The following is a 20,349-nucleotide window of genomic DNA, read 5'->3' on the forward strand; positions in this document are numbered from 1 at the left end:
AGGCAGCAGGGAAGGTGGGGAGAGGGCACCGAGGAAACTGGCCACCTTCTCTTGTCACTGGGATCTAAAGATAGCCATGGAGCTCAGTCTGCCTCTCCCCCTTCTCTGGGTAGGGGTCACTTTCTTTCCCTTTGGCTCACCTCAGCCTACTGCTCTGGGAAACATGACCCCTGCTGCAAAAATAAAGTGGGCAGCATGGATGCCCGGCCCGGTTAACTTAGTACAGGGGCCTCCTTGGGAAAAGACAGGGTAAGCCTTCAAACCTGGAGGGAGGGGAGAGGCTTAGCCTTTTGGGCCACAGACCTCCTTAAGTTCAAAGGTACTGTCTACCCAGTGCCTAGCACTCTGCTGAGCACTTTTACATGCAATAATATCTTATTCCCTCACACAGCCAGGCCCACTTCTGATGCTGCAAGGCCTGGGGCAAGGGCATGAATGGAAATTAAGTATATGGCTAAATAGAAGCTATAAATCAGGATAACAAAGTGTTAAGATTGATCTTTTATCCTCTGCCATTGAGGACTTTTTCTTCATGATGAACTGGAAGACCAGGTCCAAAATGGAATTTCCAGACCATTCCCTGGTCCATACTCTTATCTGGTCCTGCAGCGACAGGGGCTCTTGTGCATGCCTGGGGTGCATGTCGAACCCCAGCCATTCCCCATCATCTGCAAACAGCTACCCCTGGCTACTTCCTGGGCCTCTCTGTGGTCAGCTCTTGAGAGGCCAACGCAGGGTCCTGGTTACCCAGAGTGCAGTCTAGAAGGGGGGAGATGCACGCCCCCTCCTTGGTCTTATGCACTCATTCTCCAGTGAGGATGGGCATGGCCAGTAGGAGGGCCAGTGTGAGGCCCTCTAAAATCGAGAGCCCAGGGCTGGGGCCCCTGTTGCCCAGGTCTAAGGGCAATATTGCTCTTAAAAATCCTATGAGGTAAACATTATTCTTCTCACCATCTTGCAGATGAGGAGCAGAGGCTTTTCCAGAAAATTGCATAACTTGCTCAAAGTCACAGTTATAAATGGCCCGCTATACCACTATAACCGCGATACTGAGAGAAGGTAGCCATCCTCTCTCCAGAAAAAAACAAATAGACACTCAGCATTTTGCATACAACCTCAAGGGGCCTACAGTTGCTCTGAAGCCCACCCGGGGACCCCAGGTGAACAAGGTGGGCGGTGAGGGTACATTGGTGTGGCCGAAGCCCGGGCCAGGCCATGACAGGGGTTGAGTCTCCTGGTTGGAGCTAGTCTCCAGGACAGCAAAGAGACCGGTGGTGGCGAGAGGGGCTTGGATGGGTGGGAAGGGGTGCTGAGGAGATCAAGGTCATTTACAGAATCACTACTCCAAGTAGTACCGCTCATGTGGGAAAAGGCTTTCGGGCTCGGGCTCGCTCACAGTCTCTCCCCCACCCTCTGACCTGGTGTGACCCTGGGCTCCTCCACCCCTACCCCAAAAGGGAGGCCGAGGGAGTCTGCGGAATCATCGCGGGCTCAGGGCACCAGGAAACACTTAGAGAAGGGTGAAAGGGTGGAAGTCCAAGGGCAGGTGACCTAGGTGGGAAAAATGAGAAGTAGGGGTGAAGTGGGGCGCAGGCCACACACCAGACGCGGATTGGTAGCGTCATGGGGGAAGTTGGGGGGCTGTGGACAGGGGCAATTTGCAATTGGAGGCTCAGTTCCCCAAGGCCTAAAGCAACCCGCGGAGGGGATAAGCCGCGGGGCGAAGGCAGCGGGCCCGGGTCCCGAGGCTGCAGGCGATCTGGTCGCGCGGCCACCGTGAGGCGCGGCCGCAGTGGGCAAACCCGCACACGCCCACCCGTTGCGGCAGCGTCCGCTGCGGACGTGCGAGCGGTCCCTTGGCGGTCCCTGGAGAGAGAGACGCTACCCTTCCCGTGCTCCTCAAGCAGAACGAAACAGGCTTCCAAGAACCGCAAAGCTCCACCTCTACTCCCCCTAAACTATCCCAGTTGGCAGCTCCGCGCAGGGGATGATGCGGGAGGCTGCGGGCCGGCCCTGCAGTGCCATGCCGCAGCAGCCTAGCCCGGCGGGAGAGGGAGTGAGGGGTCCGGCCTGGTCCCGGGGCTCCGGGACCACGAGGCAGGGCGCGCCGGGGAGGGTGCGCAGCGGGCGGGGGCGCCCTCGGCTCCGCGGCGGCCACCGCCCCTCCTGCGGCTGGAGCGCTTCCAGAGCAGAGGCGCAGCCTCGCTCGCCTCTGCGCTCGCTCAGGCGTCCTCCCGCTCCTGCTCCGGCTCCTCCTCCTCCTCCCTCCCCGCCGCGGCTCCCAGCTCCGGGCGGCGGGCGAGCGCGCCTCCCCCCTCCAGCCCTCCCCCTCCTCTCGCTCTCTCCCCGCTAACTTTCCCGAGCCCCGACCGGCGGCGCAAAGCTCCCGGGCAGCTTCCGGGCCGACTGCCGACCGCGGGTGGAGAGTGCGGCTGTGCCCAGTATCCCATCCCCGCGCCCCCAGCGCGCTCCGGAGAGAACGGGACGATGCCCGGGTCTGGGGACCGAGAAAAAGCCCTGGCGAGATGGCTGGGCGCTGGGCTTTTGGGTAAGGCAGCCCCAACTTGGTCTGTTCTCTCGACTACCCCCACCCCTCCAGGAGGGGGGCACCCAAGAAGGGGGGGGTGCCTTGGACAGGGTGGGCTTTGGAGTGCGGCACAAAATAAGCACGGTGGCCACCGGCTTCCCGCCGGACGCCTGGATCAGAGGCTGTGCTCCTTGGGGACTGTGCGCGTCCCCTCACCCCATCACCCCGCCAGCCTCCTGATTAGTTTTTGGCTTCAGCTCTAGGCTCTTGGCGCTGGATCTTGGGGCTGAAGAGCGGGTCTCCAGAGTTCAGAGGTTCAGGTGTTCTAGGGGAGGGGGTCGTGCCTTGGACGTAGGGGATGCCAGCTGGGTTGCACGTGTGACCGTTGGCATGCTGGTCTCCACCCCAGCCCAGAGCTGTGTGCTTGTTTCCCATACATCAGGCATGTACCAGTGGGGGTCGGGGGGCTCCCCTTCCTCCTGGGCCCGTTTTCTGCTTTGCTCCTCTGCCCTCTGCCTCCTCCAGGGCCCACTGTCTTCCCCCAAGTACCACGCTAAAGACTGGAAGGGGTTGGAGGGGCTTAGGGGATCATTCAAAAGCCACCTTTTAAGAGGGGCCCTTTCTCTCTTCCTGTAAAAGATTCCATAGGGAGGACCTGTTTGACCTGCTCCCTGCTCTTCCTTTTTGGGGTAAATATGGAGACTGAGGAGACATGTCCAGAGGACACAGAGGGAACGGAGTATTATTAATATCTATTAATATGCACATGATAGTTTTGAGTGTCAAACTCCAAGAGATTAGGGAATGGTATTTATTCGTCCAGCATGTAATCTCCTCATAAATCACAGCCGGACTTTGGTGTAAGCAGACTCTGTCTCTGGCAACTGCATCTCTTCCTGTTTATATTTGTTGGATTTGGCTTTTAGCAGCTCCCCCCATTGGGCCGGGCACATAGTGTAGTTATTTGTGCTGAAAACAGGGAGACAGGAACCTACAAGGGAGGTTGCTGCTGTTTCTGCAGATGTAAACTGTATGCAGACCTGTCATGCTGGTGCCTGGTGGTGAAGGGGGATAGAGCATTTCTTTCACTCAAGAGCCACTGGTTTGTTTACATCTCTGTGGCCAGATGGAAGGCACTGGTGTTTTCTCCTGTACCTTTCACACAGGTGTCATGCTGGTTTCACAGTGACCCTAATGAAGTAGGCTTCATGAGGCCTGAGGCTGCTCTTCATTGAGTGGGCACAGTGCCACTCCACACTATCCCTCATCCCATCTCAGGTCAAAGCAGGTCCCCACTGTGACCATGGCAAAGGTAAGGGGTCATTGAAGAACTCACCCTCATGCATACCCCACCTTACACCCCTGGGTTCTCTTCGTCCTGCTGCCTGGTGGGTGGTGGGATGCCAGTCCCTGGTCTGTTAGAATATTCATATTAATAGAACCAGGCTTCTGTGGGCAACCAGGAGGGCCCTGGAAACAGTGTGTATGCGTGTGTGTGGGAGGGGGATTGTGGGCAGAGTCCTGGTATGTTTTTTTTAGGTGGAGGCCCCCCTTTTCCAAGGACTGTTCAGTGGGTAGACCAGGTAGGGTCAGGGGCCCATTGAAGCAGGTTTGGATAAATCTCTGGGCTACACTTTTTGGAACCCAGGGGAGAGCAGAGTGCCTTGTAGGCAGGAGATCTGCAGACCCCAGAACTGTCCTACCTGCTCTGCCCCCTGCCCCTCTGGTCTGCAGAGGGACTACAGCCACAGCCCTCCATTGGACCTTGCCCAGGCAGCCACTGACCGAGCCCTCACAGGGGCATTGGTCTGAGCTTGGGATATAGATGACATCCTTGCTCTCAGTCCGGTGGGGGAGACATGGAGACAACTGGATAGTCAGCTGGAGTTGTTCCCTGGGAACATCAGAGCTGGCAGGGACTTTGGAAACCAGAGCGCAGAGCTCTTCTAAGGGTGAGGAAGCTGTGGTCCTGAGAGGGAGGGCGACTTGCCCAAGGGTGCATGGCCTTGTGGGATGGTCAAGTGGGACAGAATCAAGGTCTCTTGGGCTCTGTCACACCACACTGCCTCCCAGTTAACTGAAGTCTGGTGAGGGAGAAGGTCAGTAGGGATTGTGCTTAGGGCACAAGGATGAGTGACCCTCTGGGGCATGGGCATGGAAGGATAAAGGCGTGGGGGCCAGAGCTGCTGTTCTCACAGCTGTGGAGACTGAGTACAGAGCAGTGAGCTCCCAGGAGCCCTCTTCCCCTCTCCCCATAGCAAACTCAGTCTTACAGACTGAGACTAAAGTGATTGATGATAACCCAACAAGATACCCTTTCCTTAAACTGAGACGCAGTTTCCAAGGCTGTATCATTGCAGTTGAGGTTTATGAGGTTCATGTGGGTTCCAGTCTCTTCCTAAGCATGTAATGTAATATAGCTGTCCTGCCCACCCCTTTCTTGTTCCCTCATTTGCTTAATTGCTGTGATCTGTGTTTAATTATCACTTGTGCGAGTGCTCTGTTGCACAACCCTCTTTCCTTTGGTGTGTATTTATTAAAGGCTTGTTTAATGAGGATGCAATTAGGGAGAGGGTGCTCAGTCCTACTCAGAGGAAGGCAAAAGGAAGGGTAAGCAAGGAATTCATGGAGAAAAGGGGAAGACAGGGAGAAGTGGGGGGAGATCGTGCGTTTGAATCTGCAAGTGATGGTTAGTTCTCTATCTGAACCTTCAGGGGCACCAGGAGAGAAGGCTGCTGTCCCAGAGTCCTTATGACTGGCCACCTCCTGGTGGGATCATCATGATAGGGAGACTCTGGGCAAAGCTGGCCACCTTGCCCTGTTGCTGGTCCTCGAGGGGGTCTATCGATCTCTGGATAAACCAGGGGTGGGCTGTGCCAACACAACCCACTGTGGCCTGTAAGAGGAAGCACAGGCACACTGTTTGGACTTATTTGCAAAGCTGGTTTCATTGAGCATCCAGTGCTGTCTCAGGGGCATGCTTCTATCCCTGCAAAGCTCCTGGGGGTGGGCAGGAAGCAGGCAGGTTGCCTAGGGAGAGAAAGCTGAAATCTTTCCTTTGTCTCTGGGCTTAGGGGCCTTGCCTGGCCCAGCCCTGCCTCCCACGGCCTCCAGGGCCTCCACCCTGGGAGGAGTCCTGTCCCACTGGCCTTGGCCCACTTTCTGCCTCCCAGCTCTAACTTTGAGCGTCTTTGAATCTCCCAGGCCAGAGTGTATCAGTCTCCCTTTTTTTCTTTTTTTTTTTTGAGACAGAGTCTCACTCTGTTGCCCAGGCTAGCATGCTGTGGCGTCAGCCTAGCTCACAGCAACCTCAAACTCCTGGGCCCAAGCAAGCCTCTTGCCTCAGCCTCCTGAGTAGCTGGGGCTACAGGTGAGTGCCACCATGCCCAGCTAATTTTTTCTGTTTTTAGTAGAGATGGGATCTCACTCTTGCTCAGGTTGGTCTAGAACTCCTGACCTCAAGCAATCGATCCTCCTGCCTCAGCCTCCCAGAGTGCTAGGATTACAGGCGTGAGCCACTGCACCCAGCCTGGCCTCTCTAATAAAGTCAGCCATGTTTCCACTTGCTCTGCCAGGTGAGACCTCAGAGCTAAACTTAGAGTGGGTGCCAGCCTGCCCCTCTCCACCTCCATCCCTGGAGTGGCTGTGACTGATCCCAGGACATGGGAAAAGGTGGCAGAATGTTTCCTGCTTTGGCATTTGCCTTGGAATATGTGGTGGCTGCCACTGGAGTCCTGCTGGTGTGAATATTTAATAATATCATTTGCATGTGTTGAATACTTTTTCACTTCTACAAAACTTGGGATCCTGAGTCCATCCTCAGACAAAACCCCAGATGAGGATGGGGGGTGGTGAGCACTTCAGAGAATGGCAAAGAAAATGGCTGCTCTGAGAGTAGCTAAATGGCTAGGGCCTTTCAGTGAGGAAGGGCAAGTCTTTGGGTTTAGGATTGAATTCCACAGGATCATCACTAGGGGGACTTGCTCATCCATTTCACAACACCAGGAAGAGGACCCCCACTCCCAAACACACACATGCACACCCTGAAATTCTAAAGAGTTAAGTTTAGGACAAAGCAAACTTAACTCAGTGGCTCATGCCTGTAATCCCAGCACTTTGGGAGGCTGAGGTGGGAGGATCGTTTGAGGCCAGGAGTTCGCGACCAGCCTGGGCAACATGGTGAGAAGACACTGCTTCTACAAAAAATAAAAAAATTAGCTGGACACAGGCCTGTAGTCCTAGCTACTTGGGAAGCTGAGGTAGGAGGGTCATCTGAGCCCAGGAGTTGGAGGTTGCAGTGAGCTGTGGTCATGCCACTGCACTCCAGCCTGGGTGACAGAGGGAGACCCTGTCTCAAAAAAAAAAAAAAAAAAAAAAGCCTCTCTTTACTCCAGGGAAATAAATAGCCACATGGAAATAATCCAAGATGTGGTACAGGGTGAAAGATAAATCAATATGTGAATGGCCTGGAGACATTCTTGGCTGACACTGGTCATTAAGGGAAGCTAGGGCTGCCTTGGTTTCCTGGGATGAGGGATAGTCTTGTCCCCCACCCCTCTTTCAAACACCATCCTCCTCTGCCCACTCACTGAGGGCCCTCTTGTGTTTTACTGTCTCATGTTTTGGTTTCACACCAAGCTTGGGAGGGAGGAGAGACAGCCACCTCTGCCATGGCTTGGGGATGTACGCCCTGGCTGTGGCACCTCTCACTTTCTCAAGGTCAGCTGGCAGAGTGGGGTCCTGCCTTGCACCTCCTGACCAGTCCTCTCCTGGCTTGGCCATCCTGCTGAAGCAGCTCTTGGGAGGACTCTAGTGGATCAACACCCTCCTCCTGCTCTCCCCTAGCACGACCTCTAAGGTGAGGCTGGGCGAGGCAGGCAGGCCCCTTGGGCTTTCTTGTTCAGGAGCCTCCCACGCATAGCTGGCAGGACTGCACGACACCCTGCTGGGAGGGCTGTGCCCTGGAGAAGCCCTGGCTTGGCACCTGCTCTGATAACTTAACCTTGAGCAGGGCGCTGGACTGAGTGGAAACCATTTGTGCCGTTTCTGTTCCCTCCAGGCTACTCGGGAAATGGCAATGCTTCACTGGGAGAGTCCTGAGTGTATCCCTATAGGCGCACACAAATCAGGCAGAAATGTGTACTGTGTCATGAGCCAGACCTTAAAGAAATAGGGTTCTCTTCTCTGCTGGACCCTTCTTTTGCCTTTTGCTTCTGTCTATTTAAAGCAATCAAAAAGATTTCCCTTTTGATGCGCATCTTTTGTACTCTTGAATATCTCATTCTGGCTGGGGTTGGAGAGGGGAAATTGGCCACCGACTTGAGTTCCCCTGTCTCCTCCAGGACCCCGGTTCCTGGACCTGAGCGCTGATGAACACTGGAGTGGGAGCTGCCACGCTCCTTGGAGCCCTGAGGGAGGGCAGTGGCTGTCAGGAAGCTGCCTTATCTGGGACCTTCCCTGTCTGCCGCTCTGCACCCTGATCCTTAGTTTGTGGGGACTACGGTGGGTGGGAAGCAGGGCTCTAGTGCTGGCCCCAGGCTGGAGGGTGGGATGTTGTGTCTGGCCCCTGTCCCTAGGCCTCTGGGGTAGGTGGGCATGGAAGAGGGCAGAGGTAAAAGGAAAATGAGGAGCTCTAAGGAGGGTGAAACCCTGACAGCATTGTTCTCTTGGGGAGGCAAGTCACAGAGTGGGAAAAAGCAGACAAATGTCTGAAAGCTGCTAATTCCACCACTGGGTGTGTGACCTTGAGTCAGGTAATCTCTTTGAGCCTGTTTCTTCGTTTGTTTAGTGGGAATAGAAATAGTAACTACCTTATAATATTATTCTGAGGGTTAAATGAGACTGTATACAAAATGCCTGTCCTATCTTATAGTAAGTACTCAGTCCTAGATTCCATTTACTGTGTGGCCCTGGGCAGATCAACTTAACCTCTCTGAGCCCCAGTTTCATCATTGGTAAAATGGCAAATATCATACCTACCTTTCGACATTCTAATAAAAGTTAGAGTTAATATGTTAATAAGTCCCCTAGCACAGTGGTTCTCAAAGTGTGATCCTCACCCATAGCCCATAGTATTCCCTGGGAACTTTTTAGCGATGTCGGTTCTCAGGCTCCACTCTAGACCTACTGAATCAGAAACTCCAGGGGCTGGGTGGGGCTGGGTGGGGCTCGCTGGAGTGGCCCTCCAGGGGTTCTGATGCTCTCTCAAGTTTGAAAACCATAGGCCAGAACAGTTCCTACATAGGAGTTGGCCAAAAAATGAGGGCTAATTGAAATAACTTCTCAGTATTAATTAGAGTCCTGGTGAGGAAACCTGGCTCTCCTGTTGACCTTAGACAAGTTGTCTAACCTCTCTAGGCATCTCTAATATGGAGCTATAAGAGTACGTCACTCACAGGATAGATGTGAGGGTGAAATGTGCCTGGCACATAGTAAATGCTCAATAAATATTAGCCATTACTGCCATTATCAACAGCGGTGGGATCATGATCGGGTTACGGGACCACGTGGTGTGAGTTTTGGGCTGGGGGCGTTAGCACTCTACTTTGCTGTCAGAAGATAAGGGGACGTGAAGAAGCTGAGGGAGCAGGGCGGCCAGGTCTCCTTGGAGTTCCTTTTCTGTCATTTAAAAAGCACTGCTCAGATGCAGCACGCACCATTATTAGCTTGTGTGGGCAAAACAAGAAAAGTCTGTGATGCAGCATGAGGGAATTAAGTTAGACAACAGAGGGTCTTCCTGAGAGTGAGGATGGGAGAAGGTGGTGCCTTTTCCCTAGGGGCAAGGAGAGGTAAGCAACCGATTGTGGACTTCCCTCCAACAACCTTGGGGCCAGTGGGGTTTCCTTGAGGAATCTGCAGGAAGGGGGAAGGACCAGGCCCTCTTACAAGGACTCAGGAGGTTGGGTCCAAGGCTGTCCAAGGCGGTGAGTGGAAAATCCACTGTATAAATTTACTGGGGAGAAGGTGCGAACACGTGGGAAAGAAGCCTCAGGGGTGCTCCGGGACGACTGGGGGATGAGGGGGCGGAGTGCGGCTGCGGCTGCTGCGTAGTGTGGTGGGGAGGGTTCCCTACTTGGGTTCAGGAGGGGACAGCAGGTCCAGCGCCCTCCCCACCCACCCCCGCATGCGTGCACTGGGGTCCGCCCGGAACCGGCCTCCGCGCTGTGTCTCAGCCGTCTTCCTTCTCTCCCGCCCTGGCTTTGCTCGCCGCGCCCCCGCTGCTGCCCACCCCCACCGTGTCGCCTCCCGGCCGCCCCGTGTTCCTTCCGTTCTCAGGGTCCCGTTCGGTGGCCAGAGGGCGCCGGACTCAGGTGGCCAAGCAAGGTCCAGCCCAAACGTGTCCCTCTGCCCCTCCGCCCCTCGGGGTCTCCTAGGAGCCTCCGGGGCCCGGTGACGCGAGGCCGCTGGACAGTGGCCCGGGACTGCGGCTGTCGCTTTTCTTTCTCTTCACCTTACGGGACCCAGCTCTTCCTCACCTCCCCCGCAAAACCCGAAAACATCACGAGGAGGCGCGCACAGTCCTCGGGGACATTCCCTTGCAGAGAAGGGAGCCCGCCCTGCACTTCCGGGCGACGCAGAGGGAGCACTTCAAGGGCTGCGTCCCCAGGTGAGGGGGTGGACGGGGGCGCAGGTGCCAAGCAGAGTGGCCAGGGCCTCGTTTTCTGGGGTTGGGGTGACCCCTGGTGGTCATCCAGAGTGCCACAGGGCTAGTAACCGGCCCAGAATTCAGTCCTGCCCAGGCGAAGGGGAGAAATGGAGAGTTACAGTAAAGAGAACTATCCGCCTCAAGTTGACACTGAGGATGACAGAGACCTCCCTGCCTGCCCAAGCCACTCCCACCCTGCCCAGTGTCCCTTTCCAGAGCTCCAGACGAGGGGGTTCAGTGGGGTTTTATTTAGGGAGGTTGTGCTCCTTGAACAGGTCTCCTGATCCCGATGTCCCTGTCGCTGGAGGTGTCTGTGGGAAAGGCCGCTGTCATCTACGCCGTCAACGGCACAGAGATCCTGCTGCCCTGCACTTTCTCCAGCTGCATTGGCTTTGAGGACCTCCGATTCTGGTGGACCTACAACAACAGTGACAGTCCTGTAAGTGGTGGGGGCAGGGACGGGCCGGCCCAGATCCTCCCTGCCTTCTCTTTCCCCTCACCCATGCCTCCCATCCTAGGCTCTGGTCCTGCCTGGACTGAGACCCACTGTGATGGTCCCCACGACCCACCCACTTTTTGTCACCGTTTCTCCCAGTATTCTTTTCAGAGCCTGTCTGGAAGGATCTAAGTGGGAGGGATGTTTAGATCATCTTGCCAGAATTTGGGACCTGTTGGAATTCTTAGCTAGAGTCCTCTGTCTGGTCTTAAGAAATACCTGGAATTTGGATGGCTTGTGTAAAAAACGAATAACTTAATTTAACAAACAGGAGAGAGAAAGTCCTTTGGAAGGCTTGGAGAGGGGGAATGAGAAGAGTCCAAATGAGGGAAGGGCTGAGAGCCTGGCCTAGGGAGGAAAGGCGAGAGGAAGGGGGAGAAGGCAGGAGATTTGCAGGAGCATCTGCAGAGCTGTGGGGTGGGAGGGCGGGGAGAGATCAACCAACAGGTACTTGCTGAGTACTCACCTGCAGTCTAGTAGGGGACCTGGCCTGAGACTGTCATAGGGAAGCCACCAGAGACCAACTCTGGGTATAATTAAATGCTGACCTCAGAGGGTGATGATGAACAGAACTGTGAGATTGATCCAGGACTTGATGGAGGGCCAGGATTCAGATGGGCAGGGGACATGGTGTCAGCAAAGGCTGGGTGGGAAGTGACAGAGGGAAATGAGTGTGGTATTTGTAGGAGTCATTACATAAAATGCTTTTATGAAAAGAGCAGTAAAAGCTGTGCTACATTCCAGAGAGACCTTAAAAAAGGAAATGGGTTTAGCCCGAAACAAGCAAAGTTCAGGCTAGACAGGCAGAGCTATTGCCACTGGGAGAGGAAACCAAGGGGGAGGAAGCAGGCTCTGACTGCAGGCTCTTCCTGGACCTGGACGGGGGAGGCACCCAAGGAGTGGGCTGGTGTGATGTCATGACCCTTGATGTCCCTGCTTCTTTCTTGGCCTCCCTTCTCCCCTGCCTCCCAGATCATAGAAGGGACTGTGAAGAATGAGAAGTCTGACCCCAAGGTGACGTTGAAAGAGAATGACCGCATCACTCTGGAGGGCACCACCAAGGAGAAGAAGAACAACATTTCCATTCTGCTGAGGGACCTGCAGTTCAGCGATGGCGGCAAATACACCTGCCACGTGAAGAACCCCAAGGAGAATAATCTCGAGCACAACGCCACCATCATCCTCCAAGTTGTGGATGAATGTATGCAGTAGGGGCTGGGACAAGGGCGGTGGAATGTGAAGAACTTGGGGGGGGGAGCACCCAACTCTGTGTTACAGTGAAGTGACAAACGGGGCCGCATTGGTGTTTTCTTTTGCTTTACACTTTCAAGGGTCACTGGAGTTATAGCTAAAAGCTAGAGAATTTGGCTTGAACACTTACTCTGCTACTTAATAGCTTGTGAAATACACTTAGCCTCTCTAAGCCTTATTTTGCTCATCTGTGAAATGGGGACACAGATGCATTCTCCTAGGGTGGTTGTGAGGGTTGGAGAAGCTACCTGGGAGTGCTCTGTGGCTGGTAAAGTTCTCCCTGTACATGCTGGTTATTACTACTAGTGTGTATCCTGCTAGCAAAAGTTGACTGAATGTTGGGTATTGGACGAAAAAGTGCTGTGAAAGATACATCGTGTCCTTCCTTGAGGAATTTACAGTTCGCGGCAGACAGAAGACAGATAACTAACCGAGATAGAGACAGAGCATGATCCATATGCCAGGAGAGGCACAGACAGAGGTGGAGTAGGACTCGGCCCCTCCCCCTCTGGGGCTTGGATCTCAGTTGGGTATTCAGGTCTGACACAGGTGGACCAATCAGACGATGAGGGTCCATTTGATAAGGAGCCAGTTGGCCCCATGATCCCCACACTGTGAGTGGTTGGAGAAGCAGGAGGTGACAGCCAGGGCTGGAACAGTGAGGGAAGGGCCTGCAAGACTAGGGAAGCACAGAAGCAGAAAAAACGGGAAGGCAAACTGCCCTCCCAGGCAACGTGGGGTGTATTCCTGGAGACGGAAATGCCATGAGTTCAGTTTTGGGTGTGCCAGGGGCAGAGCCAGAGGCCAGCCAGGCAGCTTTTCTGAGCCTGGAGTCATCTGAGTCAGGTCTGCCTATGGTGTTACCTCTTCCTCTCCATCTGAGCTCCTAGCACCCCACTTTGTTCTCAGCCTTTTCAGGGGGAAGGGAAGGGCAGGAAACCAACATTTATGACACATTTCTGGGTGGCAGGCACCCAGTTAGGTGCCCTTGCTGACCTTAGTTCCTTTGTGTCTCCCAAAGCCCCTTCAAGGTGGCTCTTCTTTCCATTTTTACAGGTTTATTCATTCATTCATTATTCAGCAGATATTTACTGAGCGCCTACTATGTGGCAAACATTGTTCTAGGTGCCAAGGACACAATGTGAACAAGTTAGACAAATTCTTGTCCTTATGGAGATTACATTCCTCCCCTTCTAGTTGAGGGAGATACAGAATAAGAAAATAAAGAAGAAAATGATGTTGTGTAAGTGGTAACATCACAAGTTGTTACCAAGTTGTGTAACATGGTCAGTGTTGTGGGGAGAAAATAAAGCAGGGAAGAAAGATGGGATGCCAGGGGGGTGGCTGGGGAATGCATTCCTGGAAAAGGTGACAGAGTGGGGGTGTTAGAAGGAGGCAAGAGAGGAAGCTGTGAGGATGGCTATGGGAAGGTAGTCCAGAGGGAACAGCAAGTGCAAAGGCCCTGAGGCAGATGCTTGAAGAACGACAAGGAGCCAGTGTGGCTGGAGCAGGATGAGCTGAGTCAGGCTGAGCCAGTGTGGGGCCCTGTGAGCGTGAGTGAGAGGGAGGCCCCGAGGGACTCTGAGCAGAGGCATTAAGGCCTGAACAGGCTCCCTCCAGCTGCTGTGCCAAGAACAGAGGATGGAATGAGGAGACCAGTTAGGACGCTTTTGCAAACAACCAGTCAAGAGGTGGCTTGGGCCAGGGTGGTGGTGAGTGGTCAGATTTTGGAATTTTTGGAAGTTAGAGCTGTTAGGATTCTCGGGTAGATCAGATATGGGGTTTGAGAACAAAAGAGGAGTCAAGGATGACTCCAAGGATTTTGGTTACAGCAATTGGAAGGATAAAGTTGTTGCCAACACAAATGAGGAAGATTGTGAGTGGAGGAGGTTTGGGAAGAAGTCAGAGAATTCAGTTTTCAGATGAGGAAACTGAGTTTAGAAGGTTTCAATGACCTGCCCAACGTTGCCAGTTAGTTAGTGACAGTTAAATCTTTTAGTTAAAATCCAGACTATGTGACTCCAAAGTCTTCCTACTGTCTAAGAGATATCATAGGGAGGTTCTGAATTTTTTTCTACATGGGTAAAGGAGGCCTAGAAATAGGCAATGTAATTCTCATGTGGCAATTTGGGGGCCAAGTCATAACATAACCTGGGTGCTATAGGCTCTAATTCTGATTTATTCCAGAACTTATGTTGGGGGGTGGAGAGAGAGGGGAATATTTGTTGTGACTCGGCCTGATGGATGCCATATTCTGCTTCTGCTACTCGCTGGAGGCCTGGGGAGGGCTGGGGGGCTGGGGGTGGACACATCCCAGATGCCAGTGAGTGGAGGCTGCACAACCCGGGCACTGCCATGGTCCTCGGCTCCAGGTGACTCCTGCTCCCTTGTCCCTGCCCTTCCGTTCCTACCCTGGCCATGCAGTGGAAGAAGTGGACAACACCGTGACACTCATCATCCTGGCTGTCGTGGGCGGGGTCATCGGGCTCCTCATCCTCATCATGCTGCTCAAGAAGCTTATCACCTTCATCCTCAAGAAGACTCAGGAGAAGAAGTGAGTTGACCTGTGGCCGTGCCTGTCCTCCCGCCAGCTCACCCCCCTCCTCTACCCTTGACCTCCCCACCAGCCTCTGCCATCCATCTTCTCCTCGTGCCACCCTCTCTTCCTAATCCTGCCCCTCTCTGCTCTATCCCTGCAGCCTCCTCCCCATCGCTCAGCCCCTGTCCTCACCTCTTTCCCTCTTCTCCACCCTCCCGCTGTGAATTGATTGAATACATGCAATTCATCGAGTATGTAAACCCAAGCCACTTGCTCTTCCTCATCCCACTGTCTTTCTCATCCTATTGGTATCTCTCTTTCCATCCAACCTAAGGCCCTACCAAAGGATTTAGAAAGGCTTTTCTTTAACAAAAATAGGAGAAAATATAAGATTCCATGTACAGAGATTCTAAAATGGGAAGACCCTTCTAGGGAGATGGGAGTGAAATTCTCTTACTGTGAAATTCTAAAAATTCAGATGGGGAAGTTAAAAAAAGTCTAAAAAGGCTGATGTGGCCTCCCAGGAAGCCCTGGGATAGATTTGGGTATAAAATAGACACCTATTAGTGGAAGGGGAGGGAGGATGAAGGCGGTACGAAGGGTGCAACCCCCAGGCCCACAAGTTGCAGAGCAGTGTCAGGCAGGCTCCGAGCAGCAGGTGGCAAATCTGACAGAGCTAGAGCAGGGAAAAGGATTTGAAAGTTGTGTTCTGAGCAAGACAGGTGAGACGAGGTGGCCTGCTGTGGGAACAGAGAGGGTGACAGTAACAACGAGATGCAAAAGAGGAGGGAGCTCTGCTCTGCTCCTGTTCGCTGAAACATTTTGCTCTGTTGAGAAGAGGGAATTGGGCTGGAAAGGGCAGAAATTATACAGGTAAGAGGGAAGGAAGCTGACTGCAGGGAGGGGACGTTAAGGGAGCTGTGTTGGGGCTGGGGAGCGAGGGACTGTCCCAGCACTGGCTGAGATGAAGCACTCCGGGGTTGCGTCCGGAGGCTGTGAGGGTTTTGGTGATCTCAAGAGGGACTAGAAGCCCGGAGCTTCGCCAGGCTCTGGTTTTAATAGTCAGTCTTCCCATCAGTGGATGGAGAGCAAAATTGGAGAACAAATTTCTCAATACATGGTTTAAAAGCACTTAGAAAAGACAGCAGTGATCCTTCAGAGCCACCATCAGTTCATCAGAAACAAGACATGCTGAGCTGCACGTGGTGGTGCGCACCTGTCGTCCCAGCTACTCAGGAAGCTGAGGCAGGAGGAAGTTGAGCCCAGGAGTTGGAGTCCAGCCTGGGCAACATAGTGAGACTTTGTTTCTTAAACAAATAAAGTAAAATAAATATGCTAAATATCTTATTGACAGAGCACTGGCAGAATAAGAGATTGCTCCAGATAATAACACTTCCTGTCATTCATTGAATGCCTACATATGTTAGGTACTCCGCCGGGTGTTTTTATACAATACTCATAATTTTTATTTTACGGTTGAGCAAAGTGAGGCTCAGAGTGGTTAAGTGACTTACCCAAGGCCACACAGCTAGTAAGTGATAGAGCTGGGATTTGAACTCTGACCAATTTGGCTTCAAAACTTAAACCATAGTCATCATATTCTGACTCATTGGGGATATCTAGCATTCATTCACTTCTCCTTTCATTTAGTGGCTATTTTTGAGGTACTGTGTGCAAGGCACTGTGCCAGATGCTGTAGAAAATTCTGGAAGGAATGAGGTTTTGCCCTTAAGTAAAGAAGACATGTATACAAATAAATGTACTACGAGGTAGAGGGGATTGGTGCCAGCAAAGAGGTTTGATAAAATGCTACTGCATGGATTTGTGACAGGGTGAAATACTGGGGAAGTATTTCTGGCCAAATGGGTGTTTGTGGTAGGCCTTGCAAGATGGAGATAATTTAAGCCCTGGGGAGAGTGAAGGGAAAGGTGTTCTAGACGGAGGAACCACCAAGAGCAAAGGCAGAGAATCGGGGAAGTGGGCACTGTCTGGAGAGCAGGGTCTTTTGTGTGTTGAGAGGATAGGAAGGGTGTAGGGGGGAGGGAGAAGAGAAAAAGCCTGCAAAGGGGGTTGGGGACAGACCCTTGGGGACCTGGGAGTCCAGACTGTGACTTCCCTTCTGGCTGCAGGGCCCTGGCATGATCAGAGAGCTTGGCCTTGTGGGCAGAGGCACTGGGTGGGGAGAGCCCGAGGGCAGGGGACAGGTCCTGGGGAAGCTGAGGGGGTCCCCTTGAGTGGCAGGGAAAGCTTGCGTCACAGCAGAGATGAGTGGCTTCTCAAGGAGAAGGGAGGTGCTGACACCATCTCACCATCGATTCTGTCACATGTCCAATTTCTCCTCCCTCTTTTCCTGCTCACCTTTCTTGGTCTCAGCTTAAATGGCACTTCTTTTTTTTTTTTTTGAGACAGAGTCTCACTCTGTTGCCCAGGCTAGAGTGAGTGCCGTGGCGTCAGCCTAGCTCACAGCAACCTCAAACTCCTGGGCTTAAGCGATCCTACCCCCTCAGCCTCCCGAGTAGCTGGGACTACAGGCATGCGCCACCATGCCCGGCTAATTTTTTCTATATATATTTTTAGTTGGCCAGATAATTTCTTTCTATTTTTAGTAGAGACGGGGTCTCGCTCTTGCTCAGGCTGGTCTCGAACTCCTGACCTTGAGTGATCCACCCGCCTCGGCCTCCCAGAGTGCTAGGATTACAGGCGTGAGCCACCGAGCTCTTCTAAAAAGCCTTCCTTAACCCCTAGAAAGAGCCTTCCTGGGTTGGGTCCGTCCTTGGTACAGCCCCATCCTGTCATTTACCACACTGGGCTGCAGACACTTGTTTAACGTCACATTCCCTAGGAGAACGCAAGGGTTCTGACAGTGTCTGGTAGCCAGGAGCTTAGCAGTAGAGAACTGTGGACCACATGAGAGTACAGCTGGGTGGATAGGAATTGGCTGGGTCGACTATACCTTAGGTGGGGGAGGTGCTGGTGGGGGCGGGTAGAGAGAGAGAGAGAGAGAGAGAGATCCATCTGAATAGAGATCTTTAATGGCATATCACGAGGCTCGGCCTGTTCATGTTATTATTAACATTTGAACTACACTAGGGATGCCATACTTATCAGATTTCCAGAAGCCTAGTGACTATGTTGGAGAACAAAATTTGGGATTCAGGAAGATTCTGACAGGCTAGAGTTGTGGACTACATTCTGCAAGATGAAATTGATGAGGACAAAATATTCAGTCCTTCCCAAAGGCCTCAAATCCAGCTACGCAAGCCCAGGGTGAGTGTAGGATGTAGTTTAGCAATGGCAGCTGTGAAAAAGACCTGGCAGTTTTCATAAACAGAAAGCTCAGAGTGAGGTTGGAGCCCCCTGGGGAGCTCTGTCTGCCCAGCCTGGGCACTGCCGTGGAGGAGGGACACACTTAAATTGGGTCCGTCCATCTCAGGACAGTCGGGGTGTATTGCTGCCAGGAGGTGTCTTGCCATCTAACCATCTCTCCCTCCCAGACCTGCCATCTGTGACGCCAAACCCACTGCCTGCTCTGACCCTTGTGTGGCCTTGGTTCTTTTACCTCTGGTCACAGAGCTCAGGGAGGGAGGCCTGCAGGGCCCTGGGGGAGGAGCGGTGTATCCTCAGCATGCTCTTTGCTGGCTGAACCCTTTCCCCCGGGGTGGCACGGCCTGGGAACTGGCCCCGGGGACAGTGCCTGGTACCCCTTGCCTTCTGCCATGTTGAGGCAACTAGGCTATGGCTAAGCTGGATGGAGAACTTTCCACGTGCTAGGCACTGCTCAAGGGCTCATTTCTCCTCCTGGCAACCCTGTGACAAAGCCATCACTGCATCTGTGTTACAGATGACGAAACTGAGGTACAGAGGAGTTAGGTGACATGGCCTCTTGCGGCCTTAGCTCCAGGGAAGGCCGGGAGGGCACAGGTCCCGCCACAGCCCAGCCCCTACTCTTGCTGCTCTGCTCACCAGGGTCCCCTCTGTCTCCCTCTCCAGGAAGGAGTGTCTCGTGAGTTCCTCAGGGAACGACAACACGGAGAATGGGCTGCCCGGCTCCAAGGCAGAAGAGAAACCACCCACCAAAGTGTGAGCCCCTGCTTCGGGCCAAGCAGCTGCGGGGAGCCTCCCTTTCTGATGAAGCTGATGCTTGAGCCCCGACCGTAGAACTCACGTGCCTGAGACACCTGCTGCTTGGCTCAAACTGTAGTCTTTCTGCGCAGGAGAAGCTGGGGTCCTGCCCAGCCCACCCGCTCCTGTCCAGCTTGCCCACCCCATCCCCAGCCAGGGCTCCCCAGGGACAAGGGATGGCGGAGAGGGGGCCTGTGGAAGGTTCAGGAAAAAGTAAGGAGGTGCTGAGGCAGTGTGGAGGGGCTGGTCCCCAACACCTGGATAGATGCGGTCCCCTTCAGTCTCCCCACCCTGTACCTTGTACAAGCAGGACCTTGGTCAAGAGGGAAGTGGGGGACCCGTGAGGGCTGCCCCAGGAGCTGGGCCCTCTTGGGGTAAAGGAGGAGCTGTGTGTGGCTCCCTTTGGAGGGGACAGTGGGCTGGAGGACTCTGGAGGAGACCTGGGGCAGGGGGCTGCTGGCAGGAAGACCCCCCACAGTTCCCCAATTGGGGAACTTCCCTTTTCCTCTGCCCCAGGGGACCCATCAGCCTTGTCCCAGGCTCCTCAGCCTGCTCCCTGCTCAGAGTTTTAAGCCCTCCCAACTGGGCTGGCCGCCTCAGTCTTGAGGGGTCCTGGCCCACCTAGCCTGCTCATCTGCTTTCTGCGTTACTGGGGGGCTCACGCAGGGGACCCTGAGCCTTCCTGGAGCGCTGGAGCACTACCTACGCCTTTCCTGTTGTTGCTCCTTGGGGAATCGGGCTGCAGAGGTAGCGAGCCAGTGTCTTGGGCCTCTCTGCCCGGGATGCCCACCCCTGCCCCACCAATGCTGGCAGCCCTCTCCTGGGCATGGCAGGACCATTGCCACTCCTGGGCACTCCCGAGCCCAGCTCTCCCCTGCGCGCTTCCGGTCCTCTGTAACAGCAGGTGGCCTCTTCTTGCTTGAGAGGTTGCACTGTCAAACCTGCCGTTGGCTGGCCATTCCCTCGCCCTCCCTCTCCCCTGCCCCGGGCCTGCCTTCCCCTCAGGGACCCTCTTCCTTTGGATGAAAGGGCCCTCGGGTTTCCCAGCTGCTTCCTGCTCAGCTGAGCCACCCCCTTCCGCCCTGGGCTTGGGGGGAGCAGGGAGAGGGCGCCCACGGTGTACCTTTGTGTACCTCTGCTTTCCCAGGAACTGGTTTGCACACCCCTGTGTGCGGGGCTAGACTGTGCCTTAGCTCCTGACTCCCAGCTCTTACCCTGCCTCCTCCCCCAGGCCCTCTGTGCTGGCACAACAGCAGTCTGGTGTGGCACTGGCCAGGGTGCCCGGCCCTCCCCTCCCCAAGGTCATGGAGGGGCCGTGAGGCTGGAGTCGTGTTGCCGACGGCCCCTCGGCCAGTGACTGAGTCTTGGAGACATCTGCCAGTGCTCCTACGGGGGTCCCAGGCAGGGGGTGTGATGCTGGAATGGGATCTCCTGGTGGGCCCTGGCGAGGTTGCCTGGGGGGCGGAGGTGGTGAGGCCGGGGATGGCAGGGGGCGTCGTACAGGGCTCTGCACCATCTGCTCCTGCTCCCTTGCTCCCTTGCTCCCTTATCAAATTTCTGGCACTCTAGTCTCTGGGCCCCGAGGAAGGATGGGAGGGGAGCAGCTCTCTTTTCCAGAGGGTATTGAGACCGCCTCAGGGCTCTCCCTGCCAAGCAAGCTTCCCCGAGGTAGAGGTGGGGGAGACTGAGGAACAGCAGCACCGGCAGGGGGCCCAAGGCGGTGCCCAGTGTCCCTTAGCCAACCTGATGGGCTCACAAGGTCCCCCTCT

At 54.3% G+C, this 20,349-nt stretch overlaps 1 protein-coding gene across 1 annotated transcript; it reads left to right on the plus strand.

The window, feature by feature from the left end:
• The first annotated feature begins 2,459 nt into the window (after window positions 1-2,459).
• On the plus strand, window positions 2,460-19,109 carry SCN4B (sodium voltage-gated channel beta subunit 4). The gene is made up of 5 exons (XM_069470462.1): window positions 2,460-2,548; window positions 10,448-10,611; window positions 11,641-11,869; window positions 14,344-14,473; window positions 18,449-19,109. The coding sequence occupies exons 1-5, from the start codon at window positions 2,488-2,490 to the stop codon at window positions 18,540-18,542; spliced, it is 678 nt and encodes a 225-aa protein (XP_069326563.1). The 5' UTR covers window positions 2,460-2,487; the 3' UTR covers window positions 18,543-19,109.
• The last annotated feature ends 1,240 nt before the right edge of the window (window positions 19,110-20,349 follow it).

The sequence above is a fragment of the Eulemur rufifrons genome, chromosome 6 (genome assembly GCF_041146395.1).
Source record: "Eulemur rufifrons isolate Redbay chromosome 6, OSU_ERuf_1, whole genome shotgun sequence".
Taxonomy (NCBI): domain Eukaryota; kingdom Metazoa; phylum Chordata; class Mammalia; order Primates; family Lemuridae; genus Eulemur; species Eulemur rufifrons.

Excerpts from the sequence above, each read along its gene's own strand:
- SCN4B (XM_069470462.1), top strand. The coding sequence starts at position 2,488 with ATGCCCGGGTCTGGGGACCGAGAAAAAGCCCTGGCGAGATGGCTGGGC. Across the intron at positions 2,549-10,447 it reads GCTGGGCGCTGGGCTTTTGG|GTCTCCTGATCCCGATGTCC; the intron begins GTAAGGCAGCCC and ends CTCCTTGAACAG. Across the intron at positions 14,474-18,448 it reads AAGAAGACTCAGGAGAAGAA|GAAGGAGTGTCTCGTGAGTT; the intron begins GTGAGTTGACCT and ends CTCCCTCTCCAG.